This window comes from Danio rerio, chromosome 23 (genome assembly GCF_052040795.2).
Source record: "Danio rerio strain M-AB ecotype USA chromosome 23, GRCz13ab, whole genome shotgun sequence".
In the NCBI taxonomy this organism is placed as follows: Eukaryota; Metazoa; Chordata; class Actinopteri; order Cypriniformes; family Danionidae; genus Danio; species Danio rerio.
Window position 1 is genome coordinate 11,638,249 of NC_141043.1, and position 26,353 is coordinate 11,664,601.

At 36.3% G+C, this 26,353-nt stretch overlaps 2 protein-coding genes across 22 annotated transcripts in view; both read left to right on the forward strand.

Moving 5' to 3' along the window:
- The window catches only part of chl1a (cell adhesion molecule L1-like a), a 163,424-nt gene that overhangs the window by 83,238 nt on the left and 53,833 nt on the right, over positions 1-26,353 (forward strand). For 20 of the 21 annotated variants that reach the window (XR_015522908.1, XR_015522910.1, XR_015522912.1 and 17 more), the window contains exons 2-12: positions 5,196-5,362; positions 5,530-5,638; positions 12,184-12,374; positions 12,639-12,761; positions 18,207-18,377; positions 21,931-21,966; positions 22,336-22,435; positions 22,534-22,715; positions 23,423-23,557; positions 25,187-25,327; positions 25,839-25,950. Coding sequence is in view for 17 of the 21 variants with exons in the window: in XM_087306005.1 (XP_087162131.1) it covers positions 5,281-5,362; positions 5,530-5,638; positions 12,184-12,374; positions 12,639-12,761; positions 18,207-18,377; positions 21,931-21,966; positions 22,336-22,435; positions 22,534-22,715; positions 23,423-23,557; positions 25,187-25,327; positions 25,839-25,950 (1,382 nt within the window). In the remaining 4 variants the exon portion in view is untranslated. Of the gene's footprint in view, positions 1-5,195; positions 5,363-5,529; positions 5,639-12,183; positions 12,375-12,638; positions 12,762-18,206; positions 18,378-21,930; positions 21,967-22,335; positions 22,436-22,533; positions 22,716-23,422; positions 23,558-25,186; positions 25,328-25,838; positions 25,951-26,353 lie in introns of those variants that run through there. The other variant, NM_001163106.2, reaches the window with a different exon arrangement.
- The window catches only part of LOC147831238 (uncharacterized), a 650,544-nt gene that overhangs the window by 30,531 nt on the left and 593,660 nt on the right, over positions 1-26,353 (forward strand). The gene's annotated exons all lie outside the window — the stretch shown is intronic.

Here is a 26,353-nt window from a genome sequence, read left to right on the forward strand (position 1 = left end):
TGTCATATGCTGTCATTGTTCAAAAATGACCCAATGTGAATTTAAAAGCTACTTCAGCTCAATAAAGCAGGCTAGGCAGAATAGTGCATATTTACTGATGTTTTGTTGTTAAACTAAATATAAATCTACATTATCTATGCTGTAAAAGGACCTTATGAAACTGAAAATACAATCTTTCACCAGGAGATTTCAGTGGCTGAACAACACTTCTGTGCATAAACCCATTTGTAACAACTCATACTACATCAGCTCTGCCTGAAGCTAAAATAGTTTTAAAACAGAACATTACCTGTCTAACAGAAATACTTAAGCCATGGTGTCACCCTTACTTGCAAAAGTAACTCCAGTATTGATTCCGGAGTTTAAAAAGTTTTAATTCATCGAGAATATCGAGATATAATAAATACAGAGAATATACAGAAATCGAAATATTAGGGGATGTCGGCCCGACAATATTTAATTGGATGGACATTTTTTTTATGCCTTATCCAGAATATAAAAATACATATAAACATATCTTGATCATTTTTTTTAATCATTACCATTGGACTGTGAAGAGACTTTCAACCAGCACAACAAATAATGTTTCAGAAGACAATCACTACTGCACCTTTAAGTGTCATACTTGTTACAAGCTCTCTATAAAATTTATAATGTTCAAGTTTCAATCATTTTTTTTAGCTTAGTCACTTTATTAATCTGGGGTGGCCACAGCGGAATAAACCACCAACTTATCCAGAATATTTTTTACACAGCGGATGCCCTTCCAGCTGCAACCCATCACTGAGAAACATCCATACACACTCATTCACACACATACACTTCGGTCAATTTAGCCTACCCAATTCACCTGTACTGCATGTCTTTAGACTTATGGGGGAAACCAGAGCACCCGGAGGAAACCCACACGAACGCGGGGAGAACATGCAAACTCCACACAGTAATGTCAACTGACCCAGTAGAGGCTCGAACCAGCGACCCTCTTGATGTGAGGCACCACTGTGACGCCCCACATTCAAGTTTATAAAACCTTTTCATGTTTCACCTGTTGGCACTGCATGTGTTTACATATTTTTCTATATAAACATGCACTTTGCGAGTGTATTTAACTGTTGTGACCTAGAGGAGTTCTTATAGAAAAGCCTCCAAGAGCCATCTAAAATGTTTGTCTAAATTTTATTTTATTTTTTCAGGCTCCTGTACGTAGCTTTAGTAATTTCACTTTTATGGTGATGTCTAATGAATAGCTTCTTTTCATTGCCTCTAAAGGGAAATATCTGAATGCAAACTCAGGAAGCTGAGAAAAAAAAGCTCACTTTAGAAGAAAATTTCAGATGGCACTTTTGAGAGAGGTCTTACGTTTGAACTCTTCATACTAAGCGTCTGTTATAATTCCCTTTCATATTGACGACAAACTTTACAGTCTCATTTGACCCTATATGAACTTTTATACAGAACAGATTTTTCACTTTTGTAAAATCTTAGGGCATCACTGCCGATTCCTTGAGTCCATCCAATGTTTTGATGGCTCTTATAGAAGACTAAGGGAAGACTAAACTACCCAGCCTCCAAATGATGAGCCAGGAGCAAGAGTGAGAGAATCCATCACCTCTGGCCACTTCTGGATAAGCAGAGTTAATCTGAGGTTGATGCTGGTAATTTGTGGAGGCGGCTTGACTCTGTGCATCCTGTGAATGTGAACGATTATGTGTGGAATGAGCCTGCGGCGCGCGCGAGCTTATGGTTCATCAGCCTTCATGGAGGCGTGAAGGCAAACAACGCACACGAGTCAGCGAAATAAACAACGTCAACTTCTTTTCTCAGTTTGTGACTTTCATTGCAGACTTGCAACCTTTGTGGTTTTTTGATCGCACATGCTGATAAGTTCATGCTGTCCATGTTAACCAAGTTGATGTCATTTTGAACTTTACATCAGTTTCATATGATGAATGAATACTTGAGTATATATCATGCATATATTTATATCTTTAAATCTTCGAAACTTGTTGTTGTTTTTGTGCTCGTGGTCTTGAACCATTACTAACAGATGAATCTCAAATATATTTATAATCTGTGCAAAGTAATAATTTAATACAGTGAAAAAAATGGTTTACTAGATCAAAGTGTCATATTGTACAGTATATACAGAACACAGATGTTTTAGATTTATTTGCATGTGAATTAATTTATTTTAAAAATTACAGTTGCTTAAAAAGCAACGCAGTGAAAATTACTTTCAAATAACAATTTAAATGTGAAATGATACAAAAAGAGTGGCACGTGGCTCAGTGGTTAGCACTGTTGCCTCACCGTAAAAAGGTCGTTGGTTTGAGTGCTGTGTGGAGTTTGTATGTTCTCCCCATGTTGGTGTGTGTTTCCTGCAGGGGCTCTGGTTCCCCCACAGTCCAAAGACATGCAGTATAAGTGAACTGGGAAAAAAAAAATTGGCTGTAGTGTATGAGGCTGTGTGGGAATGAGTGTGTTTCCCAATACCAGGTTACAGCTGGAAGGGCATGCATAAAAAATATTCAGAAATAGTCTGCAGTTCATGCTGCTGTGGTGACCCCTGATAACACATTTGATTATTTAATGTATGTACCTGAAAACTGAATAGATTACTAAAAACTAAAAGAAAATGTGTTAAAATAGAAAACTAAAAACCCATTGTTTATAAAAAAAAATGCACGATTCACTCCTTAACATTATTATACCAGCCAGTCTAAAATTAATACATTCTGTACATTTAGAGCTTTTAAGAGAAAAAAATTGTAGATAAATCGCAATATATATTGTATAAATACAAAATATCTGAATGTCCGATTTTTTCAACTTTGTGCAGCTCTACTAAAAAGGGTAGTACAGTAGCAAGTTACTTTCTTAGTCATTGAGTTCTTTATTAAATGATAAACATATTTGAATGAATGACTCAGTTACTGTTTCAAAACCTAAACTCTCAACTTGATCCAAAAGTTCATCAAGAGGGTCAAATTTTAGGTATTTTAGGTTATATTAAAATATAATAATATTATTATTAATAATAAAAATAATAATAATAATAATAATAATAATAATAATAATAATGATAATAATAATAATAAATATGTGATTTTTTTCAATGCATTTTCACAGCAGGTCGTAACTTTTTGATTATTTGTGGTTATTTGTATTAATTTGAACAAAAATATGTGTACAAGTAGTGTAATTTGCTCATCTCTTGATGAGGGATGGGGTTTGAAGGAATGTATCATTTAAAAAAAAAAGGTTTTAAAGCGACACATTGTTTACATACAAATTAAATCATAAGAATGTGTATGAATTAGGCACTTTTCTAAAAAAAAAAACAAAAAAAAAACCCAGCATTAAATATTTTTTGTTTCCTTGCGAGATTGGGCAAGTTTTCCCCCTCAGTCTATTTTATTATCAACGTTTGTTTTTTTTTATTTTTATTTTTATTTATTTATTTATTTATTTATTTATTTATTTTTTATTTTTTGCACATGATTATAACTAGGGCTGCTCGATTCTGGCTAAAATGTGAATCATGATTTTTTTTGCTTAAAATCAAGATCACGATTTTCTCACGATTCTGTAGATGTAAAATAAAGGTTAATATTAGTAGCCTATTAATATTGTTAACTCTCTAACGAATGGTAAAACAACAATAATAATATTAGGCCTATGTGTGGGTATACTGTTGCTTAAAATGCTAAATTTTGTACAGTCATTATGGTGGATTTGAACAGACTTTCAATATGTCCTAGTTGTTAATTCACAGTCAAATGATGACATCAGAATAAAACTATTCATAATTATAAAGTTTAATTATTATGTTTGTGATATATGCTTGTCATTTTTCATTGACAACATTATTAGACCTTTTGTTTTTACTGATAAAATGAGACATTTGTCATTATCAGATTCCCTCTTGTGGTATATTCAACATTATATAGGCCAGAGTAGTTATACTGACAAAGTAAACATTTACTTTCATGCACATGTGTTTGCTATAAAAGAAAAAAAAAACATATCAAACGCTTGTCATAATCATAACTGTAAAATGTGATATGGTCATTCAAATGATGTGCGCACCGGCATCACTATCACTTCCAAGTGCAGCTCATGGCTGCCGTCACTCTTAGAAAAAAAAAGCACACACATCAAATCTTTCTTTTAGGTCTGCTCTCAAACGATCACTCTGTGCAACAAACTGAACATTATTTACAGCTTTATTACCTGTTATTCAAAGCCTATGCAAGCTCTATTTACTAAAGAAGGCGTCATTGGCATGCACGCGTACATTCTCGGAAGTAAACAAACAGCTCGCGGTGAGCTCACGTGTGATTTTGTGGCCGCAAATACAACATTATATTTAGACAGAAATTACATTTCTGGGTGAATTATACCTTATAAATACAGTATGTGACACTTTTAACGCCATTTGAAGGTGTCCATGACCTTGAAAATATAATTGAATATAAAAATATAATATAAAATATAATTATAATCGTTGGAATGCTGAATTAACATTGTGTGTAGGGTCAAATCCAGATTGAAACCTTTTTTCGATTATTCGTGCAGTCCTAAATACAACCATCACTTATTATGTTTGTTTTACAGTAAAAGTTCAGGCCAAGGCTCCCGCCTGCTTAATAAGCATATAAGGGGGCCCGAGACCAGGTCTCGAGAGCTCCCGCTGGTAAAGGAAAGAAAAGGGGATGGGATGGAAGGGGGGATTCTTCCAAAATGAAGATAAGGTAGTAGATTGAAATCGGTCTATTTATTGTAAGCTTGATTCAATCTGATTGGATTATTGCTGATTATGGACAGTCAATTATATCATGTGCTCCTCTCAAAATTAGTTTGTAAAACTTCACAAATTTTCATCATAAAAGAGAGAAAATTTCAATGTATATAACATTTCAAATTATATTTTTAACAAATTAATACTGATTCAGATTTACTGAATTTTACAGCAGACTGACTGGATCAATATAATTTCATTCTTGTTTGAGGTAAAAAAAAAAAAAGAAATTGTCTAGTCTTCTCACCTGCAATAAATCCAAAATGTTTTAAAACAGCTATACTAATTCAAAGTAAACAATTGTTGAAATCCCCCATTAGCTTCACAGTAGAAGGATTTATTACAATTGCAGTCTGTTCTTACACTTGTCCTGTTTTATTATAATTTTTTTTAGATCTTTCTCTTGAAGGAGTCAGTAAGAAGCTCCTGACGAAAAGTACGAGTGTTTTGAGCATATCCTTCATCTTTCTCTGGCTGGGATGAGGGGGCTCAGGAGTCTCAGTGTTGGGCTCCTGTCGGCCTTCTTCTCCACCACCTTTGGTCTTTATTTCCCTCCTCACGGTAAGTGTCAGGACAGTTAAATTACTCTCAGCTGTTCGTTCTTATCAATGCAAATTCAACTTGGGGCTAAGGATGTTATTAAGGAGAATTACATGTCATTATACAGTAAACTCTTCCAGAAATGACCACCTCAATAGCACTTTTATGTTGTGATCTGTTTCCTGCAGTGGAGCAGCTGCCCACCATCACCGCTCAGACCTCAGGCACTATCATCGCCCTACCATATGATGAGCGATACATATTCAAGTGTGAAGCCAAAGGAAACCCAAGACCTACGTAAGTGATATGTTCTGAAGCTCAAGTTAAACTGGAGAAATATTCAAATAGAATTGCTGTTAATGCCCTTATGAATACTCTAGAAAAATATATAAAAAAGATCAAGCCATGAATGAATACAGAGTTTGTAATTTTAGTCTCTAGAAGGCGCATATTCACAACAAACAAAGGTGTATTTTAATTACACTGTGGCTGAGTTTGGAATCATGGGAGTTGTTGTCTTAATTTCATTCTACAAGACTTTCTGCAGATGTTAAGTCCATTGATGAGCTAAGGTATTTAAAACTTATTACCATGGTAGAATGAAGCGAAGTAACGAGACCCCTGAAGCTAATGCTGATGGGAGACAAGCGCAATGCTCACAAAAGCAGCGGAGTTTGTATTATGCCAGAGTCCATCGCTTCAAGTTCTTCTAGTTGTGATCACATGGAAAAGCAGATTTTTTCATACTAAATACATTTGAATATTATGCTATAATGCTGCTTTGTGCAGTCTAATAAAACACAAAACATATTAAAGTGTTTTTGGTGTTTCCCTGTTTTCTGGAAACTTTGGAATTAATTGGATCACTGCTAACAAATTAGAGGAATATTTGAATGCCAGTTTGTGGATTTGAAGATGAAAAGGTTAGACCAACTAAACGAATATAACACCATGAGCTGGAATGTACCATTTTACCAAACTCAATGACTCTGCATAAAAAACTACGGCTATTTAAAAAAAAAAAAAAAAAGAACAGCCACTCAATATGCTCTACCCTTCTCTCCCTGTTTTAGTTAATTTATATCAACACTTTGAATAACACTTTATGTGTCATGGAACTTCTATGGAAGCCAGTTCCCGCCTCTAGAATTGTATGATGTAAACTCAAATTTGCAAGTTATAAGTCAAAATTGTGAGAAATAAAGTCACAGAATTTGAACTCTGCAATTCTGAGATATAAACTTGTGTGAAACTTGTCAGAATTTGGAGATAATATAATTCTGAATTTATGTTATAATTCTGAGAAATAAAGTGATAATTTTGTGATATAAACCCACAATTGCATGAAAAATTCAGAGTTATAAAATTAGAATTGTGATTTATAAAGTCAGGTTTGTGAGTTATAAAGTCATGGGTTGTGAGTTAAAAAGTCAGGTTTGTTATTTATAAAGTCAGAATTGTGATTTGTAAAGTCTGGTTTGTGAGTCATAAAGTCAGAATTGTGATTTATAAAGTCAGGATTGTGAGTTATAAAGGCAGGATTGTGAGTTATAAAGTCAGAATTGTGAGTTATAAAGTCAGAATTGTGAGTTATAAAGTCAGTATTGTGAGTTATAAAGTCAGAATTATAAGCTATAAAGTCAGGTTTGTGATATATAAAGTAAGGTTTGTGATTAATGAAGTCTGGTTTGCGAGTTATAAAGTCAAAATTGTGCATTATAAACATAAAGTTATAAAAGTTTACTGTTATAGAGACTGACCTTAAATGTAGTGTTAAAGACGCATGCGCGTATTACAAACAAACAAATATCAATCTCTCAATATTGTACTAATTCTTGTACACCAGCATTTATTATAAAAAATAATTAAGTAACAAGCTTAGTCTTATCTATTTTGTGAATAATCAAAAGTTAACATTTCTTAGCAGACAGTCCATTCTGACTGCAGAAAGGCATAATATAAAAACATTAGCTTTGCTTTTCTATGCTTATTGACAAATCAGATATTTGTACTCAGAAACATGGTGGCGTGGATGGCCGCCTCTGTGTGAAGCTTTGCAGTGTTTGCACAGTTTTTTCAGGCCCCGTTTACACTAGTGCGTTTCAGTTTTAAAATGGCGTTTTAGAATGAAAACGATCCGCGTCCACTAGCGTTTTACCCAGCGTTTCTGAACTGCTCTCCATCAACACTAAAACGCTGAAAACGCACATCACGTGACCACACACACACTCTTGGGCAAGCGCTGCAGCATTTCTACCCAGATGAGAGCTGTGCTGGTTGGACTGCTCATCAAGCATCTAATCTCACTATATTAGTTAAACATGATATTTAATTAATCTTGTTGTCTATATCTAACGACATATTCCCCGACTTTGGTCTTTTGAAATGATTACTTGTTTACAGGTAACATGTTTTGGCTGAGCGCAAAGACTAGTTATTGTAACCACACACATTCTGTATATTGACTGATTGCTTGCCTTTATTTCCTATAATGTATAAACTTATTGTGCGTTATACTTTCATAGTGGCTATTATTGATTATTAAAACTGACATTTAACAAAGCAGAGGATACGTTTCGTATTTTCAATGAAAATGAAAGGAGGCAGTGATGTTATATAGGCTCTGTTTTATTATGATTGTGCGTACAGTGAAGATGCAGCACGACGTATCAGCATTTCTGCTATCTGTTAAGTTTTTAATATCAAAATGCAAATAGCAGTTCCTTAAATCATGTTTTCATTTTATTGTTGAGAAAGTGAAACAACGTAGCCAGGATGATGTGAATAAGGTTATAAAGTACACTGTTCCCTTTGAAGATTTACCGGACATGTCCTTGAGGGTCTGTTTTCCATATCAAACTAGCGAAGTCTGAACTTACAGGGAGAGGATACGAGACTGAACTGTGTGTGTAAGCTACTTAATATTGAGGAAAAGCCCCAATCAGATAGGCGAATCTCAGCAGCCCTGCCTTCGTTTCAGATGTCTCCGTTTTCCCCATCCACACTAAGATGGAGCAGCAGCGTTTTAGAATGAAAACGGCCTCTCCAGCGTTTTCGAAACGCTCCGTTTTCGGCGCTCGAAAACTCCGGCGTAGTGTGGACAGATTGCGTAACCATAGCAAAACTTATGCGTTTTAAAATGAAAACGCATTAGTGTAAAAGGGGCCTCAGTCTGTCCTATTTTATGTTTATAAAACACGATCAGTTACACCAGGGATGAGCTGTTGAACATTCGGCAGTGCACACCAACTAATCAAGAACCGGATTTTGATTTCTGACTCTCCGACCACTGTCTGGTTCATCTTACACCAAAAACTTAAAACTACTAAGCCAGTAATAAGGACTGTTAAGAGATGGACCAACGGCACAGAGCAGGTCCTACAAGCCTGTTTTGAATGCACTGACTGGAGTGTTTTTGAAGCTGCAGCCATAGACCTGGACGAGCTCACAGAGACTGTAACATCATACATCAGTTTCTGTGAGGAGTTATGCATCCCTACCAAGACCTACTTATCATTTAACAACGATAAACCATGGTTCACACCAAAACTCAGACAGCTTTGTCAGGCCAAAGAGGATGCCTACAGGAGGGGTGACAGGATCTTGTACAATCAGGCCAGGAACAAATTGACAAAGGAGATTGGTGTGGCTAAAAAAAAAAAAAAAACTATGCCAAAAAGCAGTTTTCAGCTAACAACCCTGCATCAGTGTGCAGAGGCTTAAAAGGTTTTACTAATTACAAGACACCATCCCCCAGCATTGACAGCAATAAACATCTTGCAAACGAGCTGAATATGTTCTACTGTAGATTTAACACCTTTGACCTCACACCTGCCCGTTAACACTACGTCAACACAGCCCGAACCATGTCCCTACACAGCCATCAACACCACATCAACACAGCCCAGACCATCTCCCTACACAGCCATCAACACCACATCAACACTGCCCGGACCATCTCCCTACACAGCCGTTAACACTACGTCAACACAGCCCGAACCATGTCCCTACACAGCCATCAACACCACATCAACACAGCCCGGACCATCTCCCTACACAGCCATCAAAACCACATCAACACAGCCCAGACCATCTCCCTACACAACCATCAACACCACATCAACACAGCCTGAACCATCTCCCTACACAGCCATCAACACCACGTCAACACAGCCCGAACCATCTCCCTACACAGCCATCAAAACCACATCAACACAGCCCAGACCATCTCCCTACACAACCATCAACACCACATCAACACAGCCTGAACCATCTCCCTCCACAGCCATCAACACCACATTAACACAGCCCGGACCATCTCCCTACACAGCCATCAAAACCACATCAACACAGCCCAGACCATCTCCCTACACAACCATCAACACCACATTAACACAGCCTGAACCATCTCCCTCCACAGCCATCAAAACCACATCAACACAGCCCGGACCATCTCCCTACACAGCCATCAACACCACATCAACACAGCCCGGACCATCTCCCTAAACAGCCATCAACACCTCCAGCCATCTTCCTCTCACCCTCTGCACTTCAGATTAGTGAGGATAATGTTTGTCAGATCTTCAGTAAACAGAGGAAAAGGAAAGCACCAAACCCAGACGGTGTTTCACTAGCCTGTCTGAGAACCTGCACTGACCAGCTGGCTCCCATTTTCTCACAGATCTTCAATAGATCACTAGAACAGCGCAAAGTTCCATCCTGCTGTAAGCGATCCACTATCATCCCAATCCCGAAGAAGCCAAAGATCACAGGACTCAATGACTATAGACCTGTTGCCTTAACATCTGTGGCCATGAAGTCATTTAAAAGACTGGTGCTAGCATATCTGGAGGACATCACTGGACCCCTGCTGGACCCCCTACAGTTTGCCTATAGAGCAAACCGGTCTGTGGATGATGGAGTCAACATGGGACTGCATTATACCCTACAATATCTGGACAAACCAGGGAACTATGCAAGGATTCTGTTTGTGGACTCCAGTTCTGCCTTTAACACCATTGTCCCATCACACTCGAATACAAACTGACCCAGCTCTCTGTTCCTAGCTCTGTCTGTCAATGGATCACCAGCTCTCTGACAGATAGACACCAGCTAGTCAGAATGGGCAAAATCACATCCGACAGCTGCACCATCAGCACTGGTGCCCCCAGGGATGTGTTCTCTCCCCACTGCTCTTATCCCTGTACACCAACAACTGCACCCAAAAAAGACCCCTCCATCAAACTCATTAAGTTTGCAGACGACACTACTGTTATTGGCCTCATCCGGAAAGGTGACAAGTCTGCATACAGACAGGAGAAGGAGCAGCTGGCGTTATAGTGAAGATACAACAACCTGGAGCTGAACACGCTCAAAACAGTGGAGATAATAGTGGAATTCAGGAGAAAACCCCCTGCACTCCCCCCACTCACCATCATGAAAAGCACTGTGGCTGCAGTAGATTCATTCAGGTTCCTGGGCACCACCATCTCTCAGGATTTGAAGTGTAAAATTCACATAGACTCTATCGTGAATAATGCTCAGCAGAGACTGTACTTCCTTCGTCAGCTGAGGAAGTTTAACCTGCCACAGGAACTGCTCATGCAGTTCTACTCAGCTATCATCCAATCCATTCTCTGCACTTAAATCACCGTCTGCCAAAACCGACCTCCGTAGACTACAATGAAAAGTCCAGACTGCTGAACGAATCACTGGCACTACCCTTCCTACACTTCAAGAACTGTACTCTTCCAGAGTTAGTAAAAAGGCTCGCAAAATCACTCTGGACATTTCGCACCCAGCACACTACCTGTTCGAACTGTTACCGCCTGGTCGGGGCTTCAGATCACCAAGCACAAAAATAGCCAGACACAGGAAAAGTTTCTTTCCTCAGACCATCTACCTTATGAACAGTTAAATATCCCCCAACTGTGCAATAAATATGTGCAATCCTTTCTCATACACACTTGTACACAGCACCTTATATCAATATACAATGCAATACTTTCTACATTCGCATTTGTACACAGCACCTCATAACCTGCATATTTATAAAAAATCTTTACATACAATTCAACATCTTTTTTCATTTTTATTTTGTGTTGTAACTTGTCACTTTATATACACTGGAAGCTTCTGTAGCCAAAGCAAATTCTTTGTGTGTGTGTGTGCACACTTGGCAATAAAGCTGATTCTGATTCTGGTTGAGCATATTTCTGAGAAATTATTAAAACATACTACAATTTTCATGGCACCTAAACTTTGTAAAGTTTGTGCTCTTACAGTGTAATATGTTCAATAAAAGGAAAGCCTATCTTGAAAAATTTCACCAAACACAAAATTTTCACCAAAGTTCACATGTCAGGAGTGATTTCCTTTTTTATGACTTCAGTGGTGGAAGAACTGTTGTGACGAATGCTGTTAATTGACTTGCTGACAACTAGTGGATTTTTTTTTGTCATAACATACTTCAACCAGATGGTAGAGATGGCTCAATTAGGTTGAGTTAAATTAGATACTCCTCTGAGTAAAATGTAGTGGCTCAAAATATGCTCATCCATTTGGTCAAACAGGCAATAAAAGGGATAACTTGCAATTTCGAGTTTACTTCTCACAATTCTGAGAAAAAAAAAAAAACAGATTTGCGAGTTTGAATCACACAATAGTGCCAAAATATACTTAAATATGTTTTTTTAATTTATTTTTAATTTTTTTTTTTTTAATAGAGGCAGTAACTGGTTTCCATACACTTCAGAGAAGCTTTTACATTTGTAAATAAAACAAGAAAAATCAAATCATTAGTGTTATTAAAAGTTGCATGTTGTGTGATTTTAATCAAACAGGTTCCGCTGGACAAAAGATGGGATGGATTTTGACCCACATAAAGACCCTCAGGTCACTACAGAAGAAAATACTGGAACCTTTGAGATACCAAATAAAAAAGATAAAGTGAAATACCAGGGAAAGTACAGATGTTACGCCTCCAACAAACTCGGAACTGCAACTTCAGAAGAAGCCGAATTTATTGTGCCTAGTAAGTCATAGTTCATATATATATCACTCATTGTCTTGGCTTCTTAACTTGAATTTTTGCAATTCAAGTAATTTTCACAGGTCTGCTTCAGGATATTTGCATCTTTGCATGTGTGTACCCTTAAGCACATTCAACATGATGCTGCTCAACTTGTTTTTAGTCTTGACAATTTCTTAATGAACGCTTCGATGGTAGTCTGTCTCTAGGCTGAGGAAGTGAATATTAAAAGTTATTCATTTGTGTTGTTTTCATTCCTCCTCGCAGTGGTACCCAAGTTTCCCAAGGAGAAGATAGAGCCAATTGTGGTCACAGAGGGTGATTCGGTGGTTTTGGAGTGTAACCCGCCACAAGGGATTCCACCCTGGCAGCTGTACTGGATGACCAATGGTACAGTAAATTAAAGAGACTTTAAATTAGTTTGCTGTATTCTGCTTTACCCAAACAAAGGGATCCAATGAGATAATAATAATAATAATAATAATAATAATAATAATAATAATAATAATAATAATAATAAAGATGCCACTATTATGTTATTTAAAAATATTGTGATTTTGTTGTGGGATGTTTCCTACAATATGTTTACATTATTCAATTTAAAAAAAAAAAAATATATATATATAATAATTTTCATAATTTAATTTGCAGCATTTCTCTGACAGAGAGTTGGTTTAAGGATCTATGCTCTCTAAACTCTGCCTTTCTTAGGCTCTACTGTGGTCTGATTGGTTAGATGGCACAATGTGTTGCAATTGGTCAAACCAAATGACTATAATCATTTCTGACTTTTTTCTTTTTTTTTCAGGACTTGTGAACATGGTAATATTTACAGTGCTCCTATTATGCAATTTGAAAGATTACTTATGTTTCTGGACGTTTCCTACACTATGTTTACATCAATTCAAGGTTAAAGGGCCACAAAACCCCCCGTTTCAGCAGGGTGTCTTCACACCTCTAGTTTGGAACAAGTCAGGAAAGTGGGTGTGTTTAGCTCTGTTTGGGTGGGTGTGTCGGGGAGGGGAAATGGGAAGGGTTTGAAAATAATGGGAGTTGCCATTTAAGCACGCGCTTACCGAGGACCGAGGAAAAACAAACACACACACACAAGCAGGGTAGAAAGACAGTGTGTTCAATGATTAATTTTCACTTTTTAGTGAAATATATGTGTCCTAATAGTGTTTTTAGCAGTGTGGGACACATATACGACTGTTAACAGCTCAAAAAATGTGTTTTTGGTGTTTTGTGACCCTTTAAAAATAATACTAGTTCTCCTAATTCAGTTTGCAGCATTACTCACAGTGTCTGAAATAGTTGGATCAAGGATATGTGCTCTCTAAGCCAAGCAAGGGTTTTAAATTCGTACGAATTAGCCACTAGACTGCCAAAACGTAAAATACTTAAGTTTTCTCATGAGATCAGGCTGGTTTAATCAGTACTTGAGCAGCATCAGCTGTGTGTTTGCAATCAGTCAGGATCAGGAACCAGTTGTGTGTGTGTGTGTTGCCTGAATGGGTCTTGTATTCCATTAATGGTGGATTTGTAGTCCATATCGATCTGCAGCCATTAGATCACTGATATAACAAGTGATCGCAAATTAATAATTTTTTACACTGGATCTTCTAAGTGAACCGGTTAAACTAAATCACCAAATCGAACTGAATCATTTGAAACGATTCATGTCTCCAGTAATGTTAAGCACTTATCCACAAACAACTTACTTTTTACGTCCCCCTCTGACTCGAAATAAACCATTATATACTGAGTTATTTAGTTAAAAGAACAGTACACTGAGATCAGATTTGAGAAGCGGTGAACCGATAATTCTGTGCATGCATAATTCTGTGAACCGAACACGAACTGTAAGTTTATTTAATAACAGCCAGTTGCAATAGAGTTTAAACAAGTGAATCATGCTTCAGTTTGGTTGCAAAACATAATTGTAAGAAATTTTTCAGGTCATGGTGATGTTTGAACTGACTGAAATTATGATTGCTGACTACATATTTTTGATATGTTGAGTCCAAACTTGGAAAGATTTTCACAAAAGGTCCAGTTTGTGTTAAAGATTTGAACTTCTTATCACTACTGTGTATTTAACCTCAGAAGCAGCCTTGCACACATATTTTATTTAAAGCTGCTATCTTGTGGGCTGTTGTATTTGAATTTGAGGATGGGTTGATAGTAGGGGTAAATGGTATAGTGTTCTGGTGTCATGAAAATGTAGCCTATCTTTGTTTGAGTTTTTATTATAAAATATTTATTCTGATGATTTTGACTTGCACCCAATAAATGTCCTAAATTACAAAAAACAAACAAAAAAAAAAACACAAAAACAAATAAACACTAAACTAAAAGTAAGCAATTTCAAAATATAAAAACAAATAAAAACTAGTAAATCTACCTCTAAAATCGAATTAAAATGAACTGAATTTGAATCCAGAAACTCAAAACGAAATAAAAACTAAAACTAATGAAAAATCCAAAACCAAGAAAATATCCCCCATGCCATTACACCACCATCACCAGCCTGAACTGTTGAAACAAGGCAGGATGCATCCATGCTTTCATGTTGTTGACACCAACTTAACCATCCAAATGTCACAGCAGAAGTTAAGACTCATCAGACCAGGCAACTTTGTCCAATGTTCTATTGTCTAATTTTGGTGAGCCTTTGTAGGTTCAATTTGTGCATTCAGCGATGCTCTTCTGCATACCTTGGTTGTAGCAAGTGGTTATTTCAGTTACTGTTGCCTTTCTATTAGCGCAAATCAGTCTGGCCATTCTCTGACCTCTGGCATCAACAAGGCATTTGCGCCCACAGAACTGCCGCTCACTCGATAGTTTATCTTTTTTCAGACCATTCTCTATAAACCCTAGAGATGGTTGTGTATGAAAACCCTAGTAGATCAGCAGTTTCTGAAATATTCAGACCAGCCCGTCTGGCACTAACAACCATGCCACATTTAAAGTTGTTTAAATCACCTTTCTTCCCCATTCTAATGCTCAGTTTGAACTGAGATTGTCTTGACCATGTCTACATGTATAAATGCATTGAGTTGCTGCCATGTGATTGGCTGATTAGACTAAATATTAAATTATAGAAATTAAATTAGAAATTAAAAATTTGTTTGAAAACAAGCTGTTAGACATGTTGTATTACCAAACAGCTAATATTAACACTACATAAAAATTATTATGCTGAAAAAAAAAAAAACATAATTCAGTGACCTGAAAGCTCTCTGCTGTCAGTTTCTTGGTGGTATTAATAGCACCTGTTCAGATTTTCTCAGCGGTTGCAGGAAACATTCTTGTTGTTTTACATGTCAATCATCATCTTGTTTTTGGCTACAGTATAGAGTACAGATGCACGCTTATTATTAAACTGTATATAACTACCGTTTTACTGGCGCCAGACTGTAGGTTTTAATCCGCCTGCGCTAATAACATGCTGTTGATGATAAACAAGTTGCATGAAGCAAATGATAAAGAATGCTGTTGTCTGTATGTAAGAAGAGGTTGTGTGACAGTTGTTTGAGAGTTTCAGTCTAGCCAGTTAAACAGTAGATTTGTTTTCAGCTAGTGTTACTATAGTATAACAGAAACATATTGTAGAGAAGCAATCACCGGCCACTTTATTAAGTACACCTGTCCAACTGATTAATGAAAATTTCTAATCAGCCAATGACATAGGAGCAACTCAATGCATTTAGATATGTAGACATGGTCAAGACGATCTGCTGCAGTTTAAAATAAGCATCAACACGGAGAGGAAAGGTGATTTAAGTGACTTTGAACGTGGCATGGTTGTTGGTGCCAGACAGGCTAGTCCGAGTATTTCAGAAACTACAGATCTACTGGGATTTTCGCACACAACCATCTCTGGGGTTTACAAAGAATGGGGCAAAAAAGAGAACATATCCAGTGAGCGGCAGTTCAGTGGGCACAAAGGCCTTGTTGATGCCAGAGGTCAGAGGACAATGGTCAGACTGGTTCGAGCTGATAGAAAGGCAACAGTAACTCAAATAACCACTCATCACAACCAAGGTCTGCAAAAGACCATCTACATGTCAAACCTTGAGGCAGATGAGCTCCAACAGCAAAACACCACAGTGCGTGCCACTCCTGTCAGTTAAGAACAGGAAACTGAGACTACAGTTCGCACAGGCTCAGCAAAATAGAACAATAGAAGATTGGAAAATGTTGCCTCTGATTAGGCTCAATTTCTGCTGCAACATTCAGATGGTAGGATCAGAATTTGACAACATGAAACCATGGATCCATCCTGCCTTGTATCAACGGTTTAGGCTGGTGTTGGTGGTGTAATAGTGTGTATGCAATATTTTCTCAGCACACTTTGGGCCCATTAGTACCAATTGAGCATGGTGTCAATGCCACAGCCTACCTGAATATTGTTGCTGACCATGTCCATCCTTCATGATCACAGTATACCCATCTACTGATGGCTACTTCCAGCTGGATAACGCACCATGTCATAAAGCGCGAATCATCTCAGACTAGTTTCTTGAACATGACAGTGAGTTCAAACATTGTACACTGTACATTATACTGTAGTCAAATGGCCTCCACAGTAACCACAACTCAATTCAGTAGAGCACCTTTGGTATGTGGTGGAACAATTTGCATCAAGGATGTGCAGTCGACAAATGTGAAGCAACTGCGTGATGCTATCATGTCAATATGGACCAAAATCTTGGAGGAATATTTCCAGTACCTTGTTGAATCTATGCCTTGAAGGATTAAGGCAGTTCTGAAGGCAAAGGGGGGTCCAACTCGATACTAGTAAGGTGTATCTAATAAAGTGACTGTATTACACATGACATATGACGTATTAAATACTACATATTTTTTATATATGTGCAAATATTATTAAACACTAAACATGAACTTGCATATTTTTATTTGTAAATTACATTTGGAAAATGTAATTTACAAATATAACTCTTACTATCTGACTTGTTTCCCATTCAAACATTACTAATTAAATAATAACAAAAATAATAATGGTGAGAAATTTTAGGGGCGTCACAGTGGCGCAGTGGGTAGCACGATCACCTCACAGTTAAAAGCTTGCTGGTTCGAACCTCGGCTGGGTGAGTTAGAATTTCTGTGTGGAGTTTGCATGTTCTCCCTTGTTGGCTTGTGTTTGCTCCGGTTTTCTCCATAAGTCAAAAGATATGTGACATAGGTGGACTGGGTAAGCTAATTTTTCCATATTGTATGTGTGTGTGAGTGAGTGTCTATGGATGTTTCTCAATAATGGGTCGCATCTGGAAGGGCATCCGCTGCATAAAACATGCTGAATAAGTTACCTGTTCATTCCGCTGTGGCAACCCTAGATTAATAAAGGGACTGAGGCGAAAAAAAAAAAAAAATTAATGAACGAATGAAAGATATTGGATTTCAGGGTAATCTAATGACATTGATATTTGGTTAAGGCTTATAAAATACGTTTAAATAATCTCAATTGAGTCATTTCATTTTCCACCCATTGGCAAATATATAATTTAATTACCCTTTCCTCTAAAAGAAAAACATATTTTATCCAAGCTTCCTTCTGAAGTAAATAAAACTTAAGGATATTTATAGTTTGATTAAAAACCTCTTATTATTTCTGCACATATCTTCGCTTCCAGAGCTGAAGAGGCATCTTAATCACGATCCACCGAAATGTGAAGTGAGCTGCAGATTCTGAGCGCTTCCCATGATGTCTGTTATCTGCAGTTCAGCTGTCAGATGTACTGTTTCTGGCTGGTTTGGATGGATGTCCTGTTGCTCATGTTAATCTAAGCATGCTCTCTGTATTGTTCGCAGATCTCCGGCACATTGAGCAGAATGAGAGGGTGTCCATGGGCCTCAGTGGGAATCTGTACTTCTCTAATACGCTGGTGTCAGACAGTCATGATGACTACTGCTGCTTCGCCTCCTTCTTCAAAATACGCACAATCGTCCAGAAACCCCGCATGGTCCTCAAGGTCAAGCCAGGTATTGAAATAATTCAAAGGATTTATGCGGTTCTATGTTATTTTATGTCACTGCAGTTTGGAGGTGTTATTTTTGAGAAATTGTAGAATGTGGCTATTATACATTGGCTTAGTTAATGAATTTGTAATGATTATCTTTAAACAAAAACATGTATTGCAGTAATTATAGTGTTTTACAGTTATTTAAGGTGTTAAGTTGTTAAACGCAAAAGAAAGAATTGTGAAAAATCGTAGTAACTAGACAGTGAATTAATAAAATGATAACATAAATAAATAAAAAATATTTAAATTAAAACGTTTTAGAGAGTTAGATGTTGTTTTTATACTCTGAGTTATATATATGATAACTCGGAGTATTAAAAACAACATCTAACTCCCTAAAACGTTTTAATTTAATATTTTTTTATTTATTTATGTTATCATTTTATTAATTCACTGTCCAGTTTCTACCATTTTTCACAATTCTTTCTTTATAAATATATAATAATAATAATAATAATAATAATAATAAATAAACAAACAAACAAACAAAAAAATAATAAAATAAATAAATAAATATTGTGTACTTGATATACAATGCCACTTGAAACGTTTGACGTTGGCATTATTGTTTTTATTCAAATGCTTTTGACAGAAGTCTCTATTTTTCTAATATGCTGGTTTGTTACTCTGAATATCTTATTATTATTAATAATGCCTAAAACAGTACTATTTTCTTAATATATATGCAAACTGTGATATTTTTGGGATATTTTAAATCATTATAAATAAATAAATAAATAATTACATATAAATGATTGAAGTATTATTGATTAATTACTCTTATATTAATAAGTTTAATGTATATCAGCTGAAAATATATTCATTTTATTAGCATAAATATATTGACCCCATCAAACTTGTCAGTGGAAATGAATATATAATTTTAGGGATGGTACAATCAACCAATAAGTTAAAGGGAGAACCTGTTCTGCTGGTTTTGGGTGATAATGAAAGACACAGGAAACATTCTTGCTTTTATGAACAGCTGGACAAAGCACATAATGTGCTTTTGAAAGTATTTTAGCTTGATGTGTCCTGATGACTAACACACTGAAAACAAAATTGAGATGCACAACAATCTACGTATAAAAACAAATTAAGGCAAGCTGTTGTAATACTACTGTCTATTTTTGGGTTACTGTTATTTATTTTGTAGCTAGTAGTGTTTTGCATCAAGCACTAGCACTTATTTATTATTATACTAGTAACTACTCTGTTAAAAACAAATAATAAGTAGCTTTTTTCTGTCATTCAGGTATCAACTATATTCCAACTAAGTATTCCAGTTGGGAATAGTTTTTTAAACGATAATATTAGATATGTATTCAGTCATTCATTTTCCTTTGGCTTAGTTCCTTTTTTCATCAGGGGTTGCCACAGCGATGCCCTTTCAGCTGCAACCAAAAACAGGGAAACATCCATACACACTTATTTACGCACATACACTACGGCCAATTTAGTTTATCCAATTCACATATGGCGATTGTCTTTGGACTGTGATGGAAACCGGAGCACTCGGAGGAAACCCACACTAAAACGTGGAGAACATGCACACAGAAATAGTAACTTACCCAGCCGTGTCTCGAACCAGTGCAATAGCATCTGGATGCAGCCTTTATGATGCAAGCTGAGATTGCATCGCTCAGCAATGCAATGTCAGACACAATGCACTCAAATGGAGCGAATAACGTAGGGGTAGGGGTAGAGTTACGGGTGGGGTTAGGTGAGCCCATTAAAATCATTGATTGCACTGCACCAGGTCTGCATCCTGACTCCTCTCAACTAGTGACCTGTTGTGAGGCAACAGTGTTAACCACTGAGCCACTGTGTCGCCCTATATATCAATAATATTAGATTATTCATTAGATGCAGTTATTAAATATTACTTATTTTAGGGATACCAGTACTTATCATTTTCAAGCAGTTGTGACAAGTAGCTAATGAATGGAAAGTTCTGAGAAAAAAACAAGCCTACTAGCCTACTAGTAACATAGATATAGTTTTTAGCTTTAATGTTTAACCAGCTTGCCATAAATACAAGTCTTGGTATATTTGCTTTTAAAAGTAAATTGAAGGTAATAGATTAGTTCCAAAAGCAATGCTCAAGCGGCTTTATTAGTGATTCATTAAAGTGGATTTAAACTTTAAACTTTAGTGTATTGTCAGCATGCTGTTCTTTAGCATGCTTATACGATCACAATAACGGTTGGGCACACACTTTAATCTCTATTTTAAAGGAACACTCCATGTTTTTGTAAAAAGTCTCATTTTTGAAGTCCTCTACATTTAAACAGTTGAGTTTTTTTACATTGTTGAATCCATTGCTATGATGTCTGGGTCTGACAGGAGCACTTTTAGCTTAGCATAAGTAATTGAATTGGATTAGACCATTAGTCAAAAACTTGATCATGTTTTGATTATTTTTTTATTTAAAGCTTAACTTTTCTGTAGATTTCATCATGTAATAATTCTTCCGAAAAATCGGAAGTTCCTATTTTCTATGGTCTAATCCAATTCAGTGATATGCTAAGCTAAGCTAGACCCAGAGATAAGCTAAATGAATTAAAAACTTGGTCAAACTCAACTGTTTAACTCTAGGGCTACATCCGAAATTGCATACTTCCATACTATATAGTACACTAGCAGAGTAGTATGTCTGAAGTCATAAAATGCGAGAAGTACCTGGATTACCTACATCCGGCGATATGCTGAAGTGTGCATGAGATGCATGCTTTGCTATCCTATGATGCACTGTGAGAAAATTCATGAATGGGATTGAATAAATGCAACTGACATGGGTAGGTCACGTGATCATGTCAAAATGGCGGATGTAGTATGTCCAAGTTCCATTTATAAATCACATTCATACAGTATAGAACATACTTTTCTAACAGCCGAGTACCTACAAAGTAGTAGGCATTTTCGGACATAGACTTAAATACTTGATTCTATTTTCAAAAAAGTGGTGTGTTTCATTAAAGAGTCTGCTATTACTATTTACTCACACCCAATTTGTTATGGAGTTTTTTCTTTTTGTTTATCACGCACACATAAAATAAATATTTCGTATAATGGTAAGTAGATGGTAGACACTAGCTACATTTCAAAAAGCAGTTGATGGAAACGCCAGTATGCGCATTAATAAAAGTCATGTGATTTTGTTATAAGAGATCATGTGATGATAAAAAATATGTACGAATGGATAAACCAGCAGGCTGAGCACAATGTAAAACATCTGCAATGTTGTTTTTGTCATGCTAAAACACCTTAACCGTTTCAGTATTAGTGTTATATTATATTAGTAATGACCTGCAGAATCAAGAGCGTCTGTGCTCTGCGTCTCACGCCTTCAAACGCCACCACGTGTCACTGCGGGTCAGGATTGCCTTCTGATGTGCAAGTCATTTATTAAATGAGGCAAAGATTAGACAGTAAATTCTGTTTTTCTATAATAGCTATTTTCTATAATTTTTTTAGACCTTCATTTTCTTTTTCAATTTTTTTTTAAATAGTTGATGCAAAGCAAGAGGATGGTGATGCCAAGATTGGTGAGTCAACATATTTTGTGAAATGTATTAAATATATAGCGAGCTTAATTTTGTTGTTGTTGCTTTTGTCACCAATGCTTCTCATAAAGACTTTTTATTGAATCACAAGAAATTTAAGATAAAGCTTTGCTAGATGTTCAGCTTTTTTAGGAGTTCATACAATTTTTTTATTACATTTTTCGAAAATAACATCTAAGTGTCTCTTTGCAGAAGTTCTGTAAGATAATGGCCTACATTCTCTGGATATATCTTCAATAATATGTATTTCTCATATTACTTTGGCCTATTTTGCTTGTTCAGACATCAAGGAAGGTTTTTTTGTATTATTATTCATGTCACGGCCATTTACTCTCATTTTCCCCCATTCAGTTCAGGAGAGGAAGCCAAGCATCTTGGTTCCCTCCAGTCATTCAACGACTTTCCTGAAAAAAGGAGAAGAGCTGGAGCTGGAGTGTATTGCAGAAGGACTGTGAGTTCAACAAGGGTTTACAAATATTACACAGCTGCAAAGCTTTTCTACCGACAGAGAGACAGCGAGTGTGAGAGAGTATGCTGGTGTTTTCTCAGGCCTACACCGGAGGTAGAATGGATCAAGATATGGGGTGACTTACCAAAGCGCACGCAGATAAAGAACTTCGGAAAGCTTCTGACAATACCAAACATCAGAGAAGAGGACGAAGGAAAATACATGTGTAAAGCCAAGAATCAGCATGGTGAAGATGTGCATCATTTCCAGGTCGAAGTAGAGGGTAAGCTAACATTCACAAGGTCTTTAACCTGAATTTTACTCTGGTATTTGAGGATTCTCAGGAATTCCAATTCATAAATCTGTTTGACATAAAAGCTATCTATCTATCTATCTGTCTGTCTGTCTGTCTGTCTGTCTGTCTGTCTGTCTGTCTGTCTGTCTGCCTGCCTGCCTGCCTGCCTGCCTGCCTGCCTGCCTGCCTATCTATCTATCTATCTATCTATCTATCTATCTATCTATCTATCTATCTATCTATCTATCTATCTATCTATCTATCTATCTATCTATCTATCTATCTATCTATCTATCTATCTATCTATCTATCTATCTATCTATCTATCTATCTATCTATCTATCTATCTATCTATCTATCTATCTATCTATCTATCTATCTATCTATCAACTAATCTGTCCACCTGTCTGTCCGTTCATCTATCTGTGCATCTATCATCCATCTGCCAATCTGCTGTATATTTCATTCATTTATATTTATATAAAAATGTTTAGCAGGTTTACTTCATTTATGAATCATAATAGCGTTTATTGCACCAAACATAATCTTAATGAAAATCAATTTGATCTTAAAAGACCATTAGCGCCAAGTGAAATCCTGTACATGAAAAATGATGTCACTTTTAAACACAGGAGGGCAGTATTGCTTTAAGTTAGAGTGTTGTTTTAATGGTATTTATATGGTGTGTGTCTCAGAGCCACCGAGCTGGCAGAAGGAGCCGCTGAAGAGTCAGTTAGCATGGATTGGATCTGACATCCACATCAACTGTTCTGCTACCGGAAAACCGCAACCCACAATCACCTGGAAAAGAAACGGCAAGCCCCTCGATGGTGTGTTGAACCCCCTCCTCTCAACCCTTATCAGGCCCATTTGACTGAATTTGTCGGTTCAAAGCCACTGCCAAATGTGCAATTACTGGCTTTGAAAACAGTCTGTTGTTGCTTTCTGGTTTGCTCATTATTAAGAGTTTGTAAACAGCAGTGCATTTCTGGCCACTCCGTGTTGATGCTAAATTTGCATGCTCTAGTAAAATCATTATGTGCATCATACAGCAACAATTTAATGGTGTATCTTAAAAATATGTTAGTTATTACAAGTTTATTGTCACTATAATGACATGGAATATTGCAATAAACAACAGCCAAGGGCTTCTTTAGGTCAAATGGAAATTTTAAAAAGTAATTTTTATGGATGAAATCTTAAATTTAGCCATATGTATTGTTGAAGTGAGAATTATAAGCCCTACTGTTAAACTTTTGCTCTTTTATATTTTATTTTATTTTTCTCAATTTCTGTTTACAAAGAGTTTTTTTTTTAACTGGTTTCTAAACTTAATTGTTTTAAGAACTCATTTATAATATAAAATGTATAATATTTTTTATATATTTATCATGATGACAGTATATAGCTAATATTTTTCTAGATTTTTTAAGATACTAGTATTTTGATTATTGTGAAACCTAAATACTAGGCAAACTAGGTAACCAAGTTAAGTTATTGTAATTAGGAAAGTCATTGTATGGTTTGTTCTGTAGCCAATAAAAATGCTTAAGGGTCTAATAATAATGACCTTAAAATGTAAAAAAAATGCTTTTATTTTTACAGACAAAATATTCCCCCAAGACACCAACAACAGGCGCTACGCCATAATCACCCTCCTACAAGACAAAGCTCATGATTGGTTAACGGGTGTGGTTGAATATTTTGTAATAAATCCTTTTTCTAGATTTGAAGGTCATACTTGTTCAACCCTTCAATTTATAAAAAAAAAAGAAAAAGAAAAAAACTCGTAGGGCACTTTTAGGCCATCACTACTTTTTTTTACGTGATTAATTAAAATACATAATTTCTTATTTTTTGAATAGCATATTTCAGCAGTATTCAAACCTTTATACAACACAGAAATTATAAAGGCCTGTAAAACTGTTTTTGCAGTCTCCACAAAAATGTATTAAGCAGCACAGTTGTATGGTTTTATGATCATTAAATCTTCATATAAGAACAATAGGACAATTAAAAAAAAAACAACAGGGAGTAAATAATAGAATAATGATGCTGAAAATTCATCTTTGCGTTGCAGAAATAAATTACACTGTTTGTTAAATTTGGATTTAAAATTTGTATAACTATTTTTAATAAAATGAGAGCAGCCTTCATGAAACATGTTTACAAAAGCATTTAAATAATTTTTTTTTACTTGTTCAAACTACTTAATTAAAATGAGCTGAAACAACACAATTATTGAGATTTCATAGGGAAAACTTATTTTTTTATGTTCGATGCACAGCAATTTGTTAAAAGTGTTAAATTTACTTAATCAATTTGTTTTGGGACAACATGAATGAATTGTGTGGAACCCTACATTTTTTACAGTGTTGTACCAAATAACGGAACTGTATTAGGCTAGTCTTTCCTAACCCAATGTTATCTGTGCTAATTTAGGCTGTTTTTCTTCTCAGATTTCCCTTCCACCCATCACAAAATGCTTGACGACAGAATAATCATACTCAAAGCGGAGCAGAAAGATACCGCTGTGTACCAGTGTGAGGCCTCCAACAAACACGGCAGCCTACTGGCCAATGCTAATGTGCTAGTCATGAGTGAGTACTTCACTTACAGGTACCTGCGCAAATTGGACGAAAGTGATTATTATCATATTACTAATCTTCCGGCGCAATAATAGGTTTGAGCTACTCACGCGCAGCCCACCTAATTTACATGCATCAATTAATCATCTCGCCATAAGAGAGGATTGTTGTCCTCATTGAAGTTTCCGTGGCTTTGATTATGATGTGATGCTCCTGCTGACATGCAATGGCTTAAGGGTGTTAGCATCTGTTCCTACGTAATTGATGTCGAAGAAAAACATGAAACGCGCATGAGAGTGTGTACACAAACCACTTCGGTCACTGTTGTCTGTTTGTAGCTGGCAGAAGAACTGAGCTCTTTTATATGCTAATGTTTTTTTTTTTTTACGGTTTAATTGTAATTTTGGGAACTGCGCCTCGGTTTCAGACTGCACCGCAGAAAGTGAGCCATACGCCACACTGGCTGTTTGATGTTTGTCTGCGTGCGCGAATGTTTTGACTAATGGTCTGGTTTTTCCCTCAGATCACCCTCCTTTGATTCTGACGAGGAATTATCTGGAGTATGCAACCATGTTGGGCAAGAGTGTGATTATGGACTGCAATGTCTTTAGTTCACCACCTGCCACCCTTAACTGGTGAGTTTGGTAACAAGCATTCAACACCAAGTCCTAAATAGACGCAACATGATAAGACACAAGTAGGGTGTCTGTATTTTTTTTTCAACAGTGTTTTTTCTGTCTCAAACCAACTCTGACAAGTAACAAGCATTTTTTTCATTTTTTCATTGGTTTCTGTATCCGTAAAGACCCGTTTATGCCAAGCGTGATAGCTATAAAGATAATTAAGTTATATAAAGTCATTTTGATTGTAAACCAAAGCAGGGTTCAGACCAGGGGTCCATTCTTCCTACCTCGCTTAAATGATCTATGATCATTTGGTGGATCCTGGATCTGTTCATCTTGATAACTGATCTCTGGCTAATTTGGTTCTTCAAACAAGTTTGCGAATCAGATTAAAATGTCTGGATGAACTCATCTG